This window comes from Labeo rohita, chromosome 18 (assembly GCF_022985175.1).
Source record: "Labeo rohita strain BAU-BD-2019 chromosome 18, IGBB_LRoh.1.0, whole genome shotgun sequence".
Taxonomy (NCBI): domain Eukaryota; kingdom Metazoa; phylum Chordata; class Actinopteri; order Cypriniformes; family Cyprinidae; genus Labeo; species Labeo rohita.
The window spans coordinates 10,329,876-10,350,814 of NC_066886.1; the positions used below are offsets into that span (position 1 = coordinate 10,329,876).

Below are 20,939 nucleotides of genomic sequence, written 5' to 3' on the forward strand. Positions count from 1 at the left end.
CGTATCCCCTCGTGTTTTGATCTCGGGTGAATCAAAAGATTAAAAACAAATGAAGAAATGCTCATTTTTTAAGATGCATTCATCGATGAGGATAATATGAATTTGCTATTGAGGGTGATTAAACTGCCTTGATGAGATTTCAAGGCTTTTAAAACCAATGGGACTGAAAAAAGACGAATATGAGAATATTTAGCCTTGAATTCAACCGGAATCTGAAGTAAAGTTAATATATTCACTCTCACAAATAATATTCATGAGAAGCGTTGATTTTATTAAAAAAAAAAAATCAGTTCATTACAATTTTCAATTGTAAATGAGCACCACCAATGTCTCATACGAATCAGCAGAAACAAGATGGGGTCATGGCTTTAAGCTGATTAGCTGCAATGGATAAACTCTCCATGCTGTAGGCAATCAGAGCGTATACAAGCGCAGAGAGGGCCTCAGAGGAAGAGATTGGGAGACGAGGACCAGGCTTCGAGGAGGATTCAAGCACAGAGGGTGAGGTGGCAAAAGCAATGTTTATATAAGCAGCTAATCAGCAAGACACACCAGGGTTATGAGGGCTCGTGGAAAGGAGGAGGGGGAACAGGAAAATGTCTCGCCTTAATGCAAACCCATGTAAAAACATCAAATCCTTTGGACCAACCAACATGGAAAGAGTGGAAAGTCCAGATTGCCGTTAATAAACGCCTGGCGGCAAACCAAACGACATTAATCCTTCTGGTTTACCAGCATTTTTGAATACTTCAAAAGCGTTTTGAACGCCTGACTGGCTGCCTGTCAGGTTAAGTTCTCCCAGAGCCACTTTTGTTTTCTATCTAGTAAATGTCCTAATCTATTTCCTTCCTCTTTTGTATCTCAACATGCAACCCCCTTCCCTCTCTTCGTTTTGGCGCTATAATAAGAGGTTTGCTGATGAGCCTTGGCGAACACCTGTGGCAGAGCAAATGCTCTGAGAAACAACAGCCGTAATAAGAGCACATTAATGTCTGAGCCAGGCAAGACAGAGAAAAATATAGACATAAAGGCAGTTCAGACCCGCTATCACCTTCTAGGAATGATCTCTGGAGACAATAGACCACCCCAGAGAGATCTCAGTGTGTGTGTGTGTGTGTGTGTTTGACGATTGTTTCAAACCAGAGGCTTTTGCAGGTATTTTCAGAGCCTTCATACTAATTCATTTACAGCACTGCAATAAAAATACTGCTGTGCTTCTGTGTCTGGAGGAGCAAGATTGACTGCCAATGTATGACAACCCTGAAGGCTTGGCTTTGCGATCAAGTAAAATCACTGCACTTTATACATACATCTTGCATTTCCTCAGTTTGAATGGGAGATTTGTGGCTTTTAGTCAATGTCTATTTGTTCTAAAGCCATCAGTATACTTCTGGAAGTTGACAAAATAAACTTTTATCAGATAAATGTATGATATATATATATATATGGTTTAAAGGCTATACTTTGACGACACGACACGCAATAAAAGAGATTTTGTCCTAACTAGCCACGACACACTAAATTTCTGTTTTAGAAACGGTTCCCATTTCCGCATCGTTGTGGCTGGAACAACATTTAAACTAATGACAGTGATAATCTCAGGTACTTATTATGTTCTTTATTCAAAGTTAAATGTGTCTAATGTGAGTTTGAATATCATTTTGTGTGACCTTTATAGCCATACTAAAAGCAACAACAGTTTACCTCAGATCTTGAAAATAAATTATTACAAAGATAATATCAGTCACTCAATATGTACATTAAATAATGTTAAAAAGGTTTAATATTTATGAATTAGATTATAAACGTACCCATTCCATTGCCAATGTAGTGCGCTTCCAGGGAGAGCCCGCCCACACACACTTCTAACTGGCTTTAATACTTGATCGATTCTTTGCGTTGTTGGTGTGGTCAATCTGGAATCTTGTCACATCGTGTGTAGTTAGGGCACAGTGTTATTCTTCAACAAGAAAGTAAGCCTATGGGCGAGACTTCCAGTTCATTAGCCGCTATAGAGGGTTTGCACTTACATCACGATTTGGTCAGTTACCCGGATGCGTGGCCTTACTGGCAATTCTCAAATGTAAACAACAGCATGGATTGCACAGTTAATGTACTACTGAATACATTGTTCAGCTAATTTATGATGTCTAAACCACTGAAAAAACACATGGAATCTGCTAAATCATATAGAGAAGGACTTAGTAAGCAGGAAAAGGCATAATATTTTGACAAACTAAAGTTAACAGATGTTAAAGTACGGCGGAGCAGTGTTAATTAAGATATTAGCTTAATATCTTACCCACCTGAGCGGAAATTATATTAACAAACAAGAATGTTGTGAAGATTATTGCCCTGTAAATCCTGGTTCAGTTTGGCCAACAACAAATGTCTTTTGTTCCTCAGTTTTTTGCTCTTCTCCCTGATTTGTTATAACTTTGGCAGTCTATAGTAGTCCAAATATTATTTTCCCCGTCTGAGCGATTAGTACAGCTCAAAACATGACAATAATTGACCATTTTCATCAGCAAAGTTTCGTGTAGTTCACTGGCATTGTTTACTTTCCATGCGGCCAATATGGACGACTTGGTTTTGAAAACACTAGAGTAAATGATAAAACCAAGATGGATACACCGGACTTGAGCGGGGCGACGGGACAAGACAAAAGACCACAGATCAGCCTACACTGTGATACGACACGATAAATCATCAACAGTAAACTGATGCCTTGTTCTATTTATGACGCAAATACTCTCACAAAGTTTAAATTATTTGCAACCGTCGGTTTACCATTTAGTGTTTTGCAGCGCGGCGCGACACAACAGTCGCGTCCATTGTTGACAAGCCATAAGCCATTCATCCATCTAATTCCAAATCATTTTACATATATTATGCATTAGGACATGAAATCATTATTGAATTGGCTATTAAAAGGAGATAAACATTTACTGATATATACAGTTTTGATAAATAGGTTAACACAGAATAGAAAACTACACCCGTTAAGTGATTTCGAAATCACTTTTAAATAATAACTAAACTATTTAGAGTTGACACATTTATGCCAAGATTTATTGCATGCAACTTTAGATAAACGTATTAAATTATACCTTACAAAACTGCAGCAAGCTGTGATTACTTTAGCTAATTTTATTTTAATTCAGAGAGTTTGGTCAAACGGCATCACCCTTTTAAACTGCTTTTATCCAGCCAATTACCTTTGACTTGGGAAGAAGTTCAGACATGCCGAGTGCATGTGAGGCAGAGACACAGTGAGCTTGTTTCAGATGCAGTTATTTTTATGGGATTCAAAAAAAAAAAAGATGAACCTGTTCCCTGACACGATTCTGCAAGTGCGCACAGTTTCGCCTGAACGCTTTGAACGTACACACAAGGATAGAGTGTTCTTGCCATGAGGCTGAAAAAAAGCTATAAAACATGTTTGCATAATGTTAAGATTGCAAACATGCCAATTAAAACACTACTGCTGGTTTCTGTTTGACAGATTTAAAGTATTTCAATTCTGTTTTAACTGAGACAACAACTTCAATTAAATTAGCTAGTCATTCACATTAAGGATGGGTTTGTGTACAACACAGTCTTTTGCATTGAAATGATACCCTTTAATACAAGATATTATGGCTTTCAACGTGTAATTCTGAGATTAAAAACAGAAGAATGACGAGTTGCTGTCAAGCGAGCAATTCAGTGGTTTCAGTAATCCTGTTAAACCCACATAGTTTCTTCTGAATGGCAAAAAAAAGTACAGTGAGTCAGTCTAACAGAGATCCTAAAATTAGTTTATTTGCTTTTTGGTACAAGTTCAAAACTTATTGGTATGTATGAGAAAAACATTAACATACAAGTCACAAAAAGCCCATCCAGGAAATGTCAAGGCAAACTGACAAGATAATGTGACTCTTGTTTTTGAAGATTACAGCATGCAGGCGACATTATTTTGTCTCAAGATGATCCAATCGCTTGCTGGATCAAAAACTAAATCTTGTGTTTATGAAATGTAAAAAGTTCAGTAGGACAGGTTCCTTGATCTAGTGAAAGAAAATACAAGTGTCTTCTTACACGACGGCCTTGCAAGTCCATTCCTCATCCCTTTTTATGCCACTCATCTTCTGCGTTTTCATTCTGTGAGGATGCACAAGTGTTCGTAATTGAAAGTTCAACATGGGGGAGCTGTCCTGACACAATCTAAAAGGACTGTTTACAAGAATTGGCCGGTGTAATTGTTAGTGCTGGAAATACTACCGCAGCAGTAGTGAGAGATAAAAGTCAGTAATTGCCATTTTCACACAGGAAATTACGGCCACGACAGAGTCCTGGCAGCTCTTTGGCTCCTCCTGAACTGACAGTGGAGGTAAACAAGTCACGACGCTGACAGTGGAGACATTAAAGAGCCTTCGGACTTTGTATTGCCAACACCCTGCAGGGGGTGCTGTGTGGGATCAGAGCCAATGAAGGGGAATTTGGTTATTATCTCAGCGCGAAGCCGGCACTCTGAAGGAGCCAATGAAGCAAGGCTTCATTAACACCCTCTGAATATCAAGGCCTGCTGCATAATGCAAGTTTTTAAAACCCATTTGTTTTGCATTACAAAATGGAGCCTTCTTTAAAATCCCATTTGTTATGAGTCACGCTGAATGACGACGGCGTAACACGTTGTTACCCTTCAGGAACTTGGCATTAAAGACCCTGCATTAATTCAATGAAGCAATGAGACCGCAGTCTAATAGGGCTGCTAAGTCTCTGCTGTTCGCAGGTTTTAAAGAAAGGATGAGGCAATTACTTGAAGCAAAGGGCTCGAATGTCTCTTTCCTGGCACTGACTGAAGAAATCTACAAAGGTTTTCCCATTAGAATTCAAATATTCCTTACTTGTGTTTGTATTAGCGTCAGAATGGATTCTTTCAGCGAGTGCTGTCTCAACCCACTTTAGCTGTGAAAGGAACATGAGTCACAGTCTACAAACTACAGTTGATAACACATCTTGCGTCGCAAAAGCACTGAGAGAAATTGCTATGCTAAAAAGGCTTCAAGCTGCAAATGAATTTGAATTCAGATCAAAATAAAACAAATAATTTATGCATATGTGATAACTTTTATCTCTATAGTTTGCAATTTGTGCAGTCACCTGTTCATACTGTACATTTTTAAAAAAAGAAACAGGTTAAAAAGTAAAGCTTATATACAAAGTCTATATTTGTTTTAATATAAAACAATTTTAAGTTCTTTCATCTAGCTAGCTTGATATTTACAGAGTACATTAAAATATTTTAATTCATTTCATATATTTTTTTCTTTAAAAATGGTATTGACAATATATATATAATTAAACTTATTTAGGTGAACAAAACATTTCAAATTGTGAAAATATGAGCTTAATAAATATCAGCAGGATTTAAAATAAAAGGGGTGATTTAACAAAAATGAATGAAATCCATAATTAAATATTTTTCAGCTTATTGATAATGTTTTTTTAGTTATTTTACATAATTAGTTTAGACTCCAAGTGCATATGAATTCTAATAAAGAGAAAAAAACAAGATGATAAACATGAATTCACGCAGTTCATGTATGCATCAATATCTATATGTTACCCTGGACCACAAAACCAGTCATAAGGGTCAATTTTTTGAAACTGAGATTTATACATCATCTGAAAGCTGAATAAATAAACTTTCCACTGTATGATTTGCTAGGATATTGAAATATTTGGCTGGGATTCAAGTATTTGAATATCTGAGGGTGCAAAAAAATCTAAATATTGAGGTTCTTAGCAATGCATATTGCTAATCAAAAATTAAGTTTTGATATATTTACGGTTGGAAATTTACAAAATGTCTTCATGGAACATGATCTTTACTTAATATCCTAATGATTTTTAATCATTTTGACCCATACAATGTATTTTTGGCTATTGCTACAAAAATACTTGTGCTACTAAAGACTGGTTTTGTGGTCCAGCATCACATATAGTAAAACTGTAACAGCACAATAGAGGTTATAGGTGCAGTTCAGCAAATAATAAAAATAAAAAATTCTGTCATCATTTACTTCCCCTCATATTGTATTATACGCCTTTCTTTGTTTGGTAAGACAAAAGAAGACATTCTGAAAAATGTCTCAGTGTGTCTATACAATGGAAATCAATGGTGACCAAAGCTGTTTGGTTGCCAACATGCTTCAAAATATCTTTTGTGATTCATCGTCATTCACACAGAATGAGTAAACCATGACAGAATTTCTGAGTGAAATACGGTGTGTTTCCTTGTTGGAGTCTTAAAATACATTGTTTTAAAAATACAATTGGTTAGTTTAGACTTTAAACATCAGTATCCAGAGGAGGCGACCTGTCCATACAGGGAGACAGCGAGTCCTGACTGTGAGTAGAGCTTATTCCAGTGTCCGAGTCCGTGTCTGTCGCATCTGTAGGGGAGCATGTCAGTTTGACCTTGCCTGCTGTCTGCTGAGAGACCGTGGCCCTGATCTGGCTCTTCAGAGATACTGGGCTAGGCTGGTCTGGACAGGCCCCCAACTCAAGTGCACTGAGTTGGGCAACTAAATGCTGGTATTCTTGATTCTGGGACTGCATGGCTGTTTTGTTCCGCTGTAGTTCCTTCTCGATTTCCTGCGTTTGTGCATGTAGGGAAAGCCCAGCTCTCATGCTTGACTGAAGTTCACTGCGTAAGCTTTCCAATTCTAGGAGATCTGATGAGGACAGCGAGAGGTTAGGTTCCAGCTCTAGCTCTGGACTTGCAGCTGCTGCGCCTTTCAAGTCCTCTAAATCTGAAGTCCAGTTCCTCAGCTCCAGGTCAATATCTTGAGAAAGCTGATCTATGAGTTCTTGGTGCCTGCAAACGTGTAGTTCTAGTTGTTCGAGTCCATCACTGGTGTATAGATACTCCTGAAGCTGGCTGTCAAGTTGGGACAACGACTGGCCGTCGTCACTCTCTGTGATGCTGGAGCGAGGCGTGGGGCTGTTCGTCAGCTGTTTCTCTGCATGTTCAATCTCCAAGTCAATCTCACGCATTTGATGAATCTGCTGCCGGATGGTCTGGTCCTGTGAGATGATCAACTGCACCAGCTTACTTATCTCTTCTGATCCCTCTGATGTCTCAGCGTTCTGGATCTTCTCCAATTTGCGGAAGGCCTTCTTCACCATGCGCTTCTGCTTCTCTGCAGACACAGTCTTGGCGTACTGTGCAGGTCCTTGCTCCCATCTTTTAGACCTCGCTCCGCGAGACTTAGAGGCTCTTTTGGCTCCTTTGGATGACGGCACAAAATCACTGATCTTCATGAGGACAAACTGTATAAAAGGTCTCTCGTCGCCCCAAGCGTTCCATAGTCTGAGAATTCGAGTGAGAGGTGGCAGTGCTCTCTCAAAGCCCTTCCACCTTTCCAGGATGCAGAAGTCTTTAGGTTCCCCATGTAATAGCCTCTTACTCTCGGGTAATGTCTGGTGGTCCTCCAATAAAGCCTTGACTACATCTGCGCAGGTTGTGTGCTTGGTCACGCCACAGACTACCTTTTCTTCTCGACACACAAGCACCTGGATTTCCTTGCCTGGTGTTGTTTCCTCTACAACCTTAGACCTGGTAAAGAAATATAACAAGTGCGTATTATAAAAAACAACAATCACAAAAATGGGTACTAATATGGTCATTTTATATAATGAAGTCAAAAAATGAAATAGTAAGTTCACCCAAAAATGAAAATTCTGTCATTCATTACTCACCCTCATGTCATTCCAAACTCGCAAGACCTTTGTTCATCTTCAGAATAAAAACAGATATTTTTGATGAAATCCGAGAACTTTCTGACCCTGCATAGACAAAAACGCAACTGAAATGTTCAAACGACCCATAAAAGTAGTAAGGACATTGTTAAAAGTATTCTCGTAACTTCATAACATTACGGTTGAACCACTGATGTCACATGGTCTATTTTAATGATGTCCTGACTACCTTTCTGGGCCGTTTGAATGTTTCAGTTGCGCTGCTGTCTATACAGGGTCAGAAAGCTGTCAGATTGCATCAAAAATATCTTAATTTGTGTTTCGCAGATGAACGAAGGTCTTACAGGTTTGGAACGGCATGTGGGTGAGTAATTAATGACAGAGTTTTCATTTTTGGGCAAACTATCCCTTAAGGGTCATTCCATGTCAACTCAAATAAATATTTATTTCTGAAGACATGTGTGGTGATAAAAGCCAAAATGTTAAATGTCATTGATAAATATTTACTGAGTAATCCACTATTTTGCAGAGGGAGATCAAAATGGCATTTTCAGTCAAGTTACAGGGGGGGAAATGGTTTCAGAGAGATGGTAGCATCATCTTATGTTTACACAGAGATCTAGGTCTGTTAGTAAAATCTGTTGACTTTAGCAATTTTGGTTGCATTATGTGCCAGTGGTGACCATTCAAAAATGAGGAAACACCACTTTTCAAGCACGTTTTTCTCCAGGGTTTGCATGCCTTTAACTTAAGAAGTATTAAAGATATTTTAATGCCCTTTTACATATTGGGTCCTAACAAACTTTCCTCTTGGCATTTTCATTTTTAATGCCCTATGAGATTTGGTTCCAGAGATACTGAAATTTCAATATGGCTCCAGGAGTAAATCATTAAAATGTACACATTCTCAGTGGTCAAAAACCAAATGTGGGTCAGCTATTTTGACCTCCCTTTACAAAATATTGGATTACTCAGTAAATATTCATCCATGACATTTAATATTTTGGCTTTCATCACTATACATGTCTATCTTTCCTCAGAAAAAATATTAGGGGAAGTTTTTGAAATTTGGTTGATTTGACATGACCCTTTAAGTATTACAAAATGGATATCAGTTTCATTACACACTAGTCTTTTGTATTATACAGCAGTCGCTAGCACAAAAGCAATACTTCCATCACAAAAGTGATTCAATCGCACTTATATGTAATTTTAGACACTCAAAACCTAAAAACACCCCATAACTGTGGTAAATCACTGTACTGGACAGACTGGAGTGGCATAAAGCTCACAAACTGTATATCTATGATTCAGGAGTCATTTTACAGTCTGTACATAACTGTACTCGTACTTTTTAAAAGGCACACTAAATGGCTGACATTATTCAGATGAGCAGAAGGCTTCATGACAAGTGTATCATAGCCACAATTATCTGAAATGGTTGTTTCATAATTTTTCACTCTCATAACATCACCATAACAAGGTCATAACATCGGGTATGACTAACCATCTTTTATAGTTCAGAACTGTAGAGGCTAATTAAAAACTATAAAACACTAAAAGCAATTTGAATGTAAAATTTACATTTGCTGATGTTTTGCTGGTGTATTTTGTCTTAATGAATGACCTCAGAAGAATGCAATATATATGCAAGAATGCAGGTGGTTAGTTAATATTTAGAAGACACTGCAGCTACTCTACACAAAAGTAAATAGTTGAGCTATTCACATGGCAGACCACCCAATACACCGCTGGTATACAAAATCGCAAACTATCCTTAAATATACTGTATTCTGTAGTGCTACAGGCCTTAGACTAGATCTTAGACTGAAATTATACAAACTAAATGCAAGATTGCTTTTTGTTAAATGTCGTATGATATAATTAACTGCATACAATGCTATTTTTAACAGTTAATCCCATATTGACACCTGTGCTAGTAATCCCACATGACTTCATCAACGTGACATCATAACAGAAGGTTACAACCCTGGCATTTACATAATAAGCAAGCAAAAGTATATAGAAGCTTGTCCGCACATGTCGGACGCATTACACTGAAACAGACAATATGCTACCATACAATACAAGCGTTCACACTCAGCTGGTTAACAAAGTGCTTTGTTGGCCTGCCATACCATTTTGATCCATTTTAGACGCTTGTTGAATGAGTCTGAGAAGAATAATCTACGCTGGGAATTCAATATTGTTTTCATAAAATAATCTATTTTATTTAGTGACTGTTTTCCAAAATTGTCATGAGTACAGGAAACAAATGAGGGGGGATGGAAGCACCTGTATTTGTCTTGTGGGAAAATCAATGGTGACCAGCAGCATCCTGTTACATACATCCTGCCACAAAGTTCATGTGTTGTGAAGCAATGGAAAACTACGAATTCCATATACTGTAAACGAATGGAGCAAACATGTACATGCATAAAACAAAAGCCTGGTTTGAAATGTAGATTAGATGTATCGGTTGTGCCCTAATAATCACGACACCAGAGACGTTGTCAGAGAACCACTGAAGGTGAAAAGAACAGAACACTCTGCTTCTCAACTCACAGAGCAAACACAAACACGCGTGTGACCATCAGACTTGATCCTTGTACTACAAAGAACATGCTGTATCCTTCTACAGACTTAACACAATGACTGGACAAGGAACATAATCTCCTGAACTCAGTCTATCATGGTTTATTAGGCTGTACAAAATTATGCTTGGGAAATTAAACATTGATTTAACAAAGCTGTGCAGATCGTTCACAGCCATATCTCATTATCAAAATTCATTATCTTATATTAATACAGTGCAGTCAAAGTTATAGATAGTGATTAAATAATAAATCCTTATGCAGCAGATGTAAAATTTGTGACTGTGCAAGTTAAAAGCAGATGTGAAATCATATTATATGGGTATTGCCTGTGTCAAATGATTCATTAACAGGTATCTGAGATTTTAGTAAGCACATGTGAACTGGAGCGAGGCAGAAGTGAAGGGAGGAATTCATAAGTGAAATGTTCTTATCTATACTGTAAATACATTCAGTTTTTTACTTCAAAAATGTACTTATTTTACATGTTATATGTAATATGTAATTAATTGTGGAATTTATGATTAATTTCTAAGTATTTTACAATCACAGTAAGATGGCAGTGATAAAAACAGTGCGCCTCCTGAGCCCTATGTAAAAGGAATGAGAGATTCCAAACTATGGTTTGTTGATTTCCATAAAAATCTACTTGATAACCATCACTGAGAAGACTAAACATCTCCACTGTGTGTTTAGGTGGAGCAGTTTGACTCAATAGCTTTAGCAGAGCAAAGTATACCTGTAGGTTGAAAAATTGTAATGCTGTGCTAGAAGCTTCTTATTTAACCTTCAACAGAGTGACATTATGTTTGGTGCACTAAAAAACCCATACAATTACGGCAGCTGAGGTAGTTTAGTTGAGTGTAATAACCCCCTCCAGTTTAAACTGCTGCTGTCAGAACAAACACCTTTGTATATTCACAAAACAGCATGCCTATGAATTAAAGCGTGTATAAATCAACATTTACAATGATACTCTGCATGGACCACATTAAATAAAGCAGACGTAGAGTTAGATTACCTTTGATTAGATTTTACTCTGAACATTTGGGATAATTACACTTGGCTTATGCTTTAAAGGTGATTTTACAGCATCATAAAACTATAATGTCCCCTCAGAGAGTCTCAAGTTTAAAAAGACTGGTAAAGACAACTAAAATGTCTTGCTGTGCAATAAATTTTCTGCATAGAAAATGCAAAAATAGATAAAAATTGTACATTTTTTGGGCATAAACCCTGATGAAAACTAATGTGGGATAGTCATCCTCTTTAGAAAGAAAGAATCCTCTTTAATCAGCCCACAACAAACACTACTGAATAATTAACCATATAGACAAGCCTATGTGGAAACACAGAGACATCAAAAGTAAACCAAAGCACTTAAACTGCAAAGTCAATTACACTGATGACATGAACCTTAAAGAGTATAAACTTTTAAAAAGAATTCTGACAGTAATTTATACTGTAGGCTCAACTTAAGTTCATCTCACGCAACCCATTTTTTTGTGTCAGGCCACTATAGTTTATTGCTACCCGCCCATCATCTACAATATGTTTAACCCTACTGGAGTCTAGCGACCTGTGAACTCGAATATCTTCAAAACAAATACAAATATTTATGATGTGTACATCTCCAAAACTGCGATAAATAATGAAAATATATGTATGTTTTGTCACGTACCTCCGTCGATACTGACAGCGATCGCACAATTATGGTTGCTATGGTTACCTGCTTATGCAAATTTTTTTTTTTACACATTTAGCACATTTGTGACCCTGGACCACAAAACCAGTCCTAAGTAGCACGGGTATATTTGTAACAATAGGTAAAAATACATTGTATGGGTTAAGGCTAATTATTCTATAGTCTTTGGTTAAAAAAAAACGATTTTTCTTTTATGCCAAAAATCTTTAGGATATGAAGTAAAGATCATGTTCCGTATATCAAAATTTATTTTTTTTTATTAGTGCTATGCATTGCTAAGAACTTAATGTAGACAACTTTAAAGGTGATTTTCTCAGTATTTTTGCACGAATCCTCTTAAAAATACAAACGTTCTCTAAACAAGTAAGTTGTTACAAAGTAACAAAGTAATGTTACATGTACATGTACTTTCATAATAACAATAGTTATCTAAGACTTAAACCAAATAAACAGGTCGGTATACTGACACTACAACAGGCTTTCCAATCAATTTCATCAAGCTCAGATTCGGACGCACCGTCACGCACATCCGTCGTCATCCAGGAATTCATATTTAGAAAAAAATGACTCATTGGAGACACTCATTTGCGTTACTTAACGCCAGCAACCAGCATCCAAGAGAGGCACCAGTGCAAGCAGAACAACAGCATTAAGTGTAACTCGACTCTCTGCAACCATGCAGCGACACACTTGAGTGAGAGCAAGTGCTGTTGTTACAGTGACGAGCGTTCACAGCCCATAACAATAACTGTACGCGTTTGATTACGCACCTTTCTAAGAATATTTCTACTTGTACCTTTTACGCTTGTTTCAAACTTTCACATAAATATATATTTCTATATCTATATATATATATGCCTGTGGTAAGACTGCGCAATCTTAAATGAAATGGATGGTGTGAATCATACCTGTTCTTCAAACGCGCCTTCAGAAAGTTTTTTCCAAAAGGAGCCATCGCGCGTCAATATGATCCCAGGTCAGATCCAAGACATCGTGTAACAGAACGGAGCGCCTAAACCTAATCAAGAAAGTGCCACTGAAGTGCCGGCCGCGGAAAAAGTTGGACAACTTGCGAACTTCAAAGTAAGAGGAGTTTCAAGCAGGGGCCGGCCCACTTCACACGGAGGGAGGCGACAAAACTCGCCCGTCGGAGAACTGTGTGAAGCTGATGGCTGTGATAGCATCTCTGCCCTGTTTTGGAGAACGGGGAGTGTTGTTACACATTTTGTTTCAGCGTCTGTAACTCAGTGGTTTTTCCTCCACTACGTGTCACTGATATAACGTTAACACATTTACCTGCAACAGTTTGAATCAGTTAATGTCAAAAAAATAGTTCGCCCACTGTTTAAATTAATTACAAACTGTTAAAGAGCGCTTTTGTTACTTTAATGGGTTGTAACACCAGTAGCAAATAATCTACAAATATTCGGATATCGAAAAATCCACCTTTTTCTGTAAGAGCGGGCGCTGCCATTTGTAAATTTAATGGGTCAGGCTTTTGGCCTCATGGCGTCCAGCTACTTTCAGCCGTACAAAACAGCTCGTTTTGCTGCTTGATATTGCAAATTGGTGTCTTACCATATTATTTTAATGTATTATCTTAATTATGAACACAGTGGTTTGTAGTGCAAACGTTTTATGGTTTACTGCACATTGTTATTCTTCTTGCTATTATAGCGGCTAATTAACCAAAAGTCTCACCCACAGGCTTCTGCATTGAAGAAAAAGGTAGATAGGTGTTATGCCATTCTAAATTAAAACCACACTCTCTTTTAACATTTGATTTATATATAATCAATTTCATGGCAAATAAAATAGCTTTTTTTAAAAAAAACAAAAACAAAATTCACTCTACAAACAGAATTCTAATTGTTCCGTAAGTCAGTTTTTACACAGAATCTAACACACCTCAGGAGGTTGGTGGTCATGTGTGATTGTGATTTGTTAAAGGGACAGTTCACCCCAAAAATAATATTGCATCATTGATTACCTTAATATTGTTCCAAACCCGCAAGTCCTTCATTTATCTTCGGAACACAACTTAAGATATTTTTTATGAAATCCAAGAGCTTTCGGATCCTGCATAGACAGCAACGCAACTACCAAGTTCAGGGCCCAGAAAGGTAGTAAGGACATCATTAAAATAGTCCATGTTACATATGTGGTTCAAAAACCCAATTTTGAGAATACATTTGTGCACAAAGAAAACAAAAATAATGACTTTATTCAATTTCTTAATAGTGTATAATGATGAATTATAATGCATCATAAATCTACTTTGACGCTGACTATCATGTATCTAGATAGAATACAGTATTTGTTTTGGCAAACAATCTAAAGTCAAGACCGTTTCATTACAAACTGTACTGAGACAATCTTTTAAGGTTAAACATCACACATTGGAATCTCAAAACAGTTTACATTTTATCTCAGCACAGTGTGAGCTATCTATAACAATGGAAAGTATGACGGACAATAAGAATTAAAATTGGGTTGACGTGCAGAACGGCGCAGCCTAAGATTAGTAATTCTTGAAGACTGTCAATATCAATGAGTTCAGTGAAAGACATTGCGCATCCTCTCTAACTTTCATCATCACGCTGCTAAGAACTAATCACAAATTCACTTCTTCACTCCCCCCTCCCTGTACTAGAACGAAGAGAGGAACATCAAATGAGCATTTATGAAAGTTTTGACGTCAACAATCAAAGTGGTTTCTGAGGTGTTTGCTGATGTCATTGTGACACAGGACAAGGGGGCATGGAGGGAGGGAGGGATGGAGAGAGAGAGATATGGAGAGATGGATACGGGAGGGGTAGGAACGATAGTGCGCTCCTCTGACATCATAGAGGCTCTTATATACCGGGTGGAATGGAGCCCGCAATTCCTCACTTCACTTCTGAGAAAGCCAAGAGAAGACGCAGCAAACAGGTTGGATAAGAAACCAAGAAGACAGCATCGTGACTTCTGCAGGACCATTTGCTGCGGTTTTCTCTCTCTGCTTCTGTAACTCTCTTACAACTTCTCTTTAGTACTCTTCCATCCGTTTTCATACCATTTTATGACCTTTAACCCTATGGACTTGGGCCCAGCTTGAATGTGCAGAAACTGTGGGACTACTAAGAAAATGCAGATGCAGCTGACCTCCGTTATGCTCCTTTTTTTATTGTGTAATGGACTGTGTTCAGGTACGTGCACTTTTATCGATTTATATCTTCTTTTTCTTTAAAAAAAATACCATTCAAAATGACAGATCCTTTGCAAGGAAAAAATTTTATGATGACGATGGCGAATATTCACATCATATTTTTTATGGTCTTACTTTGTTTTACTATAATGATCAAAACTGATATTAAGAATAATCAGTATTTCCACTAGTAGTATGTATTATAAATTCTATTATGTTTGGATAATTTTATTACCAACTGAATAAAGATAAAACATATTAAAATTTGATAAAATAAAACTTAAATGGATGGAATCAGATATATAGTCATATATTAAATTTAAACTTGCTAGAGAACAATTTTCTGCTTTTATACAGTATATGACAAGATAACTACAGTATTTCCACTCACTTAATGCTCTAAATGTCTTATAGACATTTTAACCTTATATAATTTAAACATGATCCTGGGCTATCCATTTGGGAATATATGAATAATAATATGAAATATAGACCCATTTCACATTTCTTTAGATCTTGTTGAATTAAAACTGACTCTCAGACAAGAAGGTTTCTCTGTACTTTGATGTGTATATGCTCAGTTCTACCCTTAAAGCATGTCAACATTGTGTGTTTTCTCCCTTTATAGATATAGACCAGGGGAAAAGGGCACTAGAGGAAGAGGTACTGAGAAGTCTTCTCACTTCAAAGGTACATTCTTGCTTTTAAAACACCTGTTGAGTGCGAGGCAATACTGGCCTTATAAGGGGCCCTAATATAGATATGCCCTTTGACTGTGGGGCAGCTGAATTTTAAATGAAAGTCATGGTTATTTTATGCTTTCTGGTTTTGAGAATACAGCATGGTACCGGAAAAGTGCTGTGGGATTTGGTTTGTGCACTGATTCATAAAATGGCTATTGTGTTCATGAATGCCATGGTGTACAGCGGTCCACAAATGTAGGTGCCAACTGATGTTAAATGCAATACAAAATTACACGTTTTTGTAAACTATTGATTGAAAAATAAACACTTTCAATCAGGCAGCAAATCAGAAGCAGTGTATTCAAAAAGCTAAATGGCTAAAGCTTTTACGCTCTATTGGTGGACCAAATGATGTGTCATTGCTTGAAATGATGCTCAGCTGCCTTCATTCATTGAGCAATATTCTGCACTGCATTAACATCCATTATCTATCGTCAGTACATCTGACTGTTATCCATTATTAATAGATAATCAGGTAGCATCATGGTGTTTGTAATTTTCTTTTGAACCCTGACCACACTTTCTGGCTTTTGTAACTTTCCGTATAGACATCCTCTCTACTGCAGAGTCAATTAATAATTATGACTTTAAATATTGACATTAAATATGATGTCTTTAAGGCTAATGCTTTTAAAATGTCAGGTGGCCAAGTCTAATTAAATGTAGTGAAATAGTTACTTTAATGGCAGACAGCCTGCAGGTCGGACACATGTGACATTTTCCTCAGTTATTTAATAAGAAAATATCTTTCAGTTTGAATGACTTAGATTATTTGCACTCATTTTTAATACCAAACGTATGAACTCAAAGGTGATTGTGTTAGTGTAATATAAGACTTAGACAAACTTACAGCCAACAGGTTGAAAACAGATTTCCAGATATCACACCAGGCCTTGATCTTGTTAGATTCATCCAGTGAAGGCGAATAAAAACCCTAGAGAAAACTCAAAATGCGCTTATCCAGTATTGGCACTCTGTAAGTGGACTGAGAATGTAGTAAATAAATCAAAATAAAGCTGAGAGGGAGTCATTTTAAGTAAACATTTTTTCTCTCTCACCATGTGTGCAGGTAAAGCAGAGCAAGCACATCGCCCCCCTGTGGAAGCTGCCGCTTCACGATGTCTGCAGGATGATAAACGGTCTTGGGGAGTCCTGGCAGGAGGTCTGGGGCAGTGAGGAGAAGCAGGAGGATGGGGAGGTTCAGGCTGACTATGACCAGAGGGTCTCGGGTACCCTCGCCCAAATGCTTGAGGAAATGCATGATCTTCAGAACCTCTGCAGGGTCCTGCAGCCTAGAGAGGTGAGAGATGATAAACACAGGCATCGAGACTTTTCATTTTTATTGGTAAATTTAGAATCATTCTTCAGTCACCTAACAGTTTATTAGGGCTGATTTTCTTTATATGTGAAATATAGGGTGGTTCATAAATAATTGATACAGATTTACATAAAAAAGCAGCATGAAATTAAACATTTTGGAAGAAATACCATGTTCAAAAGAAATGCTGCCAAATGGATTACAACACAAGCCAAAAAAGATTGCTTACACAAAGAGGCCAAATGGTTTATGAACATTTTAATGCTTGTCATTAAGCTGATGATTTTTATTCAATAGCACTACAGTGCCAATTTCAAGCAGTGTTATTTTAGTATCTATGAGATACTACTGTACATTTTATTAAACAAATTGACTTAACTGAGATAACTCAGTTTTTTACATTTTCATAAGTCCTGTTTTTATGATGTTATCACGTTTTTATGTGTTATTGTGTTAGTTAGCTGTATTTTTAAGTTATTTTCTACCTAATCAAAAAACAAAAAAACAAAAAACAAACAAACTGCAGTTAACTATAATAATCCTGATTGCAAGTCCCCCCCAAAAAAATATATATATATATATATATATATATATATATATATATTTAATTGGTTAACTATAATAATCCTAATTGAAAGTACCAAAAATAAATAAATAAAATAAAAAAAATATATATATAACTACATAACTACTATGATAATTTACTTAAAATTCACAGCAATTGCCCTTCGTTTTAAAGTGGGGCCCTACCATTTTCAAGAAGTAGACTCCATCAGTTATACATCTTATTCAAGCACACTTCAATGCAGCGTTGAGGAGGAATGATTAGAAAGAGCAAGTCGACGAACTGAGCATCAGTCAAGACATGGCAGTTGATTGACAGCATTGTCCACCCAATTGCTGTGATTTTCAACCCTATAATAATCTGAGTGGCATGGGGGAAACATCTTTAACATTATGTCTTTCATTTCAGCTTCAAGATGACCAAGAATATCTGGAGCTGGACCAAAACAGCGACAGTCCACTAAAGAGGAAATCTCCATATATACTTAAAAGGCAACTGCGCACCAATAAATCAAGACGGCCGTACATTCTGAAGAGAAGTGTGTATTACTGATGCTCGAGACCCAGCGATGGAAAGACATTTTTACATTTTGTGAATATGTGTCTGTTTTCAATGTCATAGTATTAATATAGTAATTGTATGTTCTGTTTTAGCTAAACCTTTATTTATTATGTGCTTAAGAAGTCAATCCCTTCGTCTTCATTATGGGATGGACGATGTAAATAAAACAGCAGTCAATTCAAGAGTTTATTATATTTATTTATTTATTTATTTATTTAATGTATATTTATTTTTTCCAATGTAATTAAATCATACTTATTAAAACTCTTTATGAAACATCTATTATTTCACAAAGTTTTTTTTTTTTAATCTTACATTTCCATGATGAGAAACACATTTGTGAAGTATTTTGAGTACCTCAATAGTAAACAAGTAACTATTAGTAAACACATATATACACGGAAGAGTAATGGAGTATAAACAATTTTCACTCAGAAATTGCTAGTAAATTTCACAAACATTTACATCGTATTAAACATGACATTTTGAAGTATAAATAATTTCCTTGTAAAAAGATTTGGGAAATATTAAAAATCTTGTTATGGAACATCTAATTACTACATTAAACAGATTTTAACATCACATGAATGTAGAAAAGATTTTTAACGTCACATGGACTATTTTAATGATATCCGTACTACCTTTCTGGGCCTTGAACGTGTCAGTTGCGTTGCTGTCTATGCAGGGTCAGAAAGCTTTCAGATTTAATCAAAAATATCTAAAATTGTTGTTTGAGGATGAATGAAGGTCTTACGGGTTTGGAACGACATGAGGGTAAGTAATTAATGACAGAATTTCCATTTTTGGGTGAACTATCCCTTTCAGTTTAAGAAAAGAAGTGCTACCTACAGGTAAATATATGATAACACTAACTGTGAGTTGCTGACCAATAACAATAACTGACCAATAAAAAAAAATGTCCAAAAAGTGTTCTGTAATAATACAAAATGCCATTTAAAATGCCTTTGGACTCTAGCTGAGATGTTAAAGCAATTACGAAAATAACAGGGAAATATATTCCATTACTCTCCATTAAGAAAATAAAATTCCTCTAAAGGACATTTGACTTATTTCATGAGCAACAAAACAGTATCACTCTGATGAATGCACAATGATTCGTCAAACCCCGAGCTACATGCACATCACTTTCATTAATGAAATGGAAAAGAGAAAGCTTGTTGGTTTCCATTTCTCTAATTGGCCACTGCTAATTAAAAATACTAATGCAACTAAGTAATTAGCTTTGAAAAGTGCTGAACAACTCAAATATATCATTTCTCTGTGGCCTTTTGACACCGACTGTAGGCTGTTGTGGTAGTAATTGCGCTGACACAATTATCAATCAATTCAAAGCCTAAATTCATGGTACACAAGTTATATATCAACAAAAAAGACAAATGTACATAAAAGTAATATTTCACAGATAATTCAGTAAGTAGTCAGTCTGTTCACCAGTAGATGGCAGTACAGTATAATGCAACCATAGGCACTCATAAGGCAGCAAGTGCTATCTTACAACTGATAAACATTATTTTTCAATATTTCATTATCTATTTCATTTCATTTCTAATATAGAAGTCTATTTTATATATTGGTGTCCCTGTGTAATTCACTGGACGGTACTATATAAGAAACATGTCATATAAAGATAAAGTGACTAAGAGTCATAACTAGATTCAGTAGTGCCAAAATAAATCTTTCAGCTCTGTTATAACGGTAAGCACTTAAGCACTTAGATGAATGTGCTATTTATATAGAGAGGAATAAAGTTGTCTCCTTTAACTTAAATGGTCTAAATGTGATAGAACAAGTTTTTCCCCCTTTGCACTAGTTATGCTGCTACTGCATTACTGAGATGATTTTAAATAGTAAGACATCTGTGAATATTGTCAGTTACAGGACATCACAGGCATTACTTGCAACGTTTCTATTTATTGATGCACATGTGTGCAGTCCTGTTTAGAGAGTGCTTTTCTCTCTCTCTCCTTTTTTTTTTTTTTTTACCATTTCTGCAGGCATTGATCGCATATGGCTGCTTGTCTTGTTTGTCACTCACTTTATTGCCTGCTGCTGAAGTCTAGGGAAAAACAGCCATGTCCTTCGACAAGGTCCCACACAATACAGATAGGAAGACAGCCACATATCTCTGTATTTACAGAACACTGATTATTTGATGGTCGTGTTGGTATGCTGCAATGTGTTTGATATTTGAGCAAAGCGGCAGCTGTGCTGTTCTTCGTGTTCTTAAAAATGTGATGTATATCAATATCAATTTTTCTTGAATTACAAAATAGCTAGATATCTAAGCAACTAAAAAAATGTCTGCCAGATTGGCATACATTGAACAAACGTGATGGACAATGATATCGGGGTGATATTAGGGATGTGCCTGTGAATCTGTATTCGGAAAGACACAGAAAACGATTAAATATTCCACGGAGCCACTAAAAGGAACGCTGTTAGTCGCTTGTTAGCGTTAGCCTGTTACATTACAATACACAAAATTTAACTTACCAT

General features: G+C 36.5%; 2 protein-coding genes across 2 annotated transcripts; one reads left to right on the forward strand and one right to left on the reverse strand.

Annotated features, from left to right (window-relative positions):
• Positions 1–3,779: 3,779 nt before the first annotated feature.
• rassf9 (Ras association domain family member 9) lies at positions 3,780–13,226 on the reverse strand. The gene is made up of 2 exons (XM_051134481.1): positions 12,957–13,226; positions 3,780–7,606 (listed from the first exon to the last, which is right to left on the reverse strand). Exons 1-2 carry the CDS (start codon positions 13,001–13,003, stop codon positions 6,337–6,339), a joined length of 1,317 nt encoding a protein of 438 aa, XP_050990438.1. The 5' UTR covers positions 13,004–13,226; the 3' UTR covers positions 3,780–6,336.
• Positions 13,227–14,909: 1,683 nt separating this feature from the next.
• nts (neurotensin) lies at positions 14,910–18,667 on the forward strand. The gene is made up of 4 exons (XM_051134490.1): positions 14,910–15,236; positions 15,864–15,925; positions 17,048–17,278; positions 18,270–18,667. Exons 1-4 carry the CDS (start codon positions 15,146–15,148, stop codon positions 18,411–18,413), a joined length of 528 nt encoding a protein of 175 aa, XP_050990447.1. The 5' UTR covers positions 14,910–15,145; the 3' UTR covers positions 18,414–18,667.
• The last annotated feature ends 2,272 nt before the right edge of the window (positions 18,668–20,939 follow it).

Bases quoted from the DNA above. Each gene is read 5' to 3' on its own strand.
- rassf9 (XM_051134481.1), bottom strand. From the start codon at position 13,003: ATGGCTCCTTTTGGAAAAAACTTTCTGAAGGCGCGTTTGAAGAACAG. The intron at 7,607-12,956 runs GTATGATTCACA...TTTCTTTACCAG, and splicing joins AAGGCGCGTTTGAAGAACAG to GTCTAAGGTTGTAGAGGAAA.
- nts (XM_051134490.1), top strand. From the start codon at position 15,146: ATGTGCAGAAACTGTGGGACTACTAAGAAAATGCAGATGCAGCTGACC. The intron at 15,237-15,863 runs GTACGTGCACTT...CTCCCTTTATAG, and splicing joins GTGTAATGGACTGTGTTCAG to ATATAGACCAGGGGAAAAGG. The intron at 17,279-18,269 runs GTGAGAGATGAT...CTTTCATTTCAG, and splicing joins GGGTCCTGCAGCCTAGAGAG to CTTCAAGATGACCAAGAATA.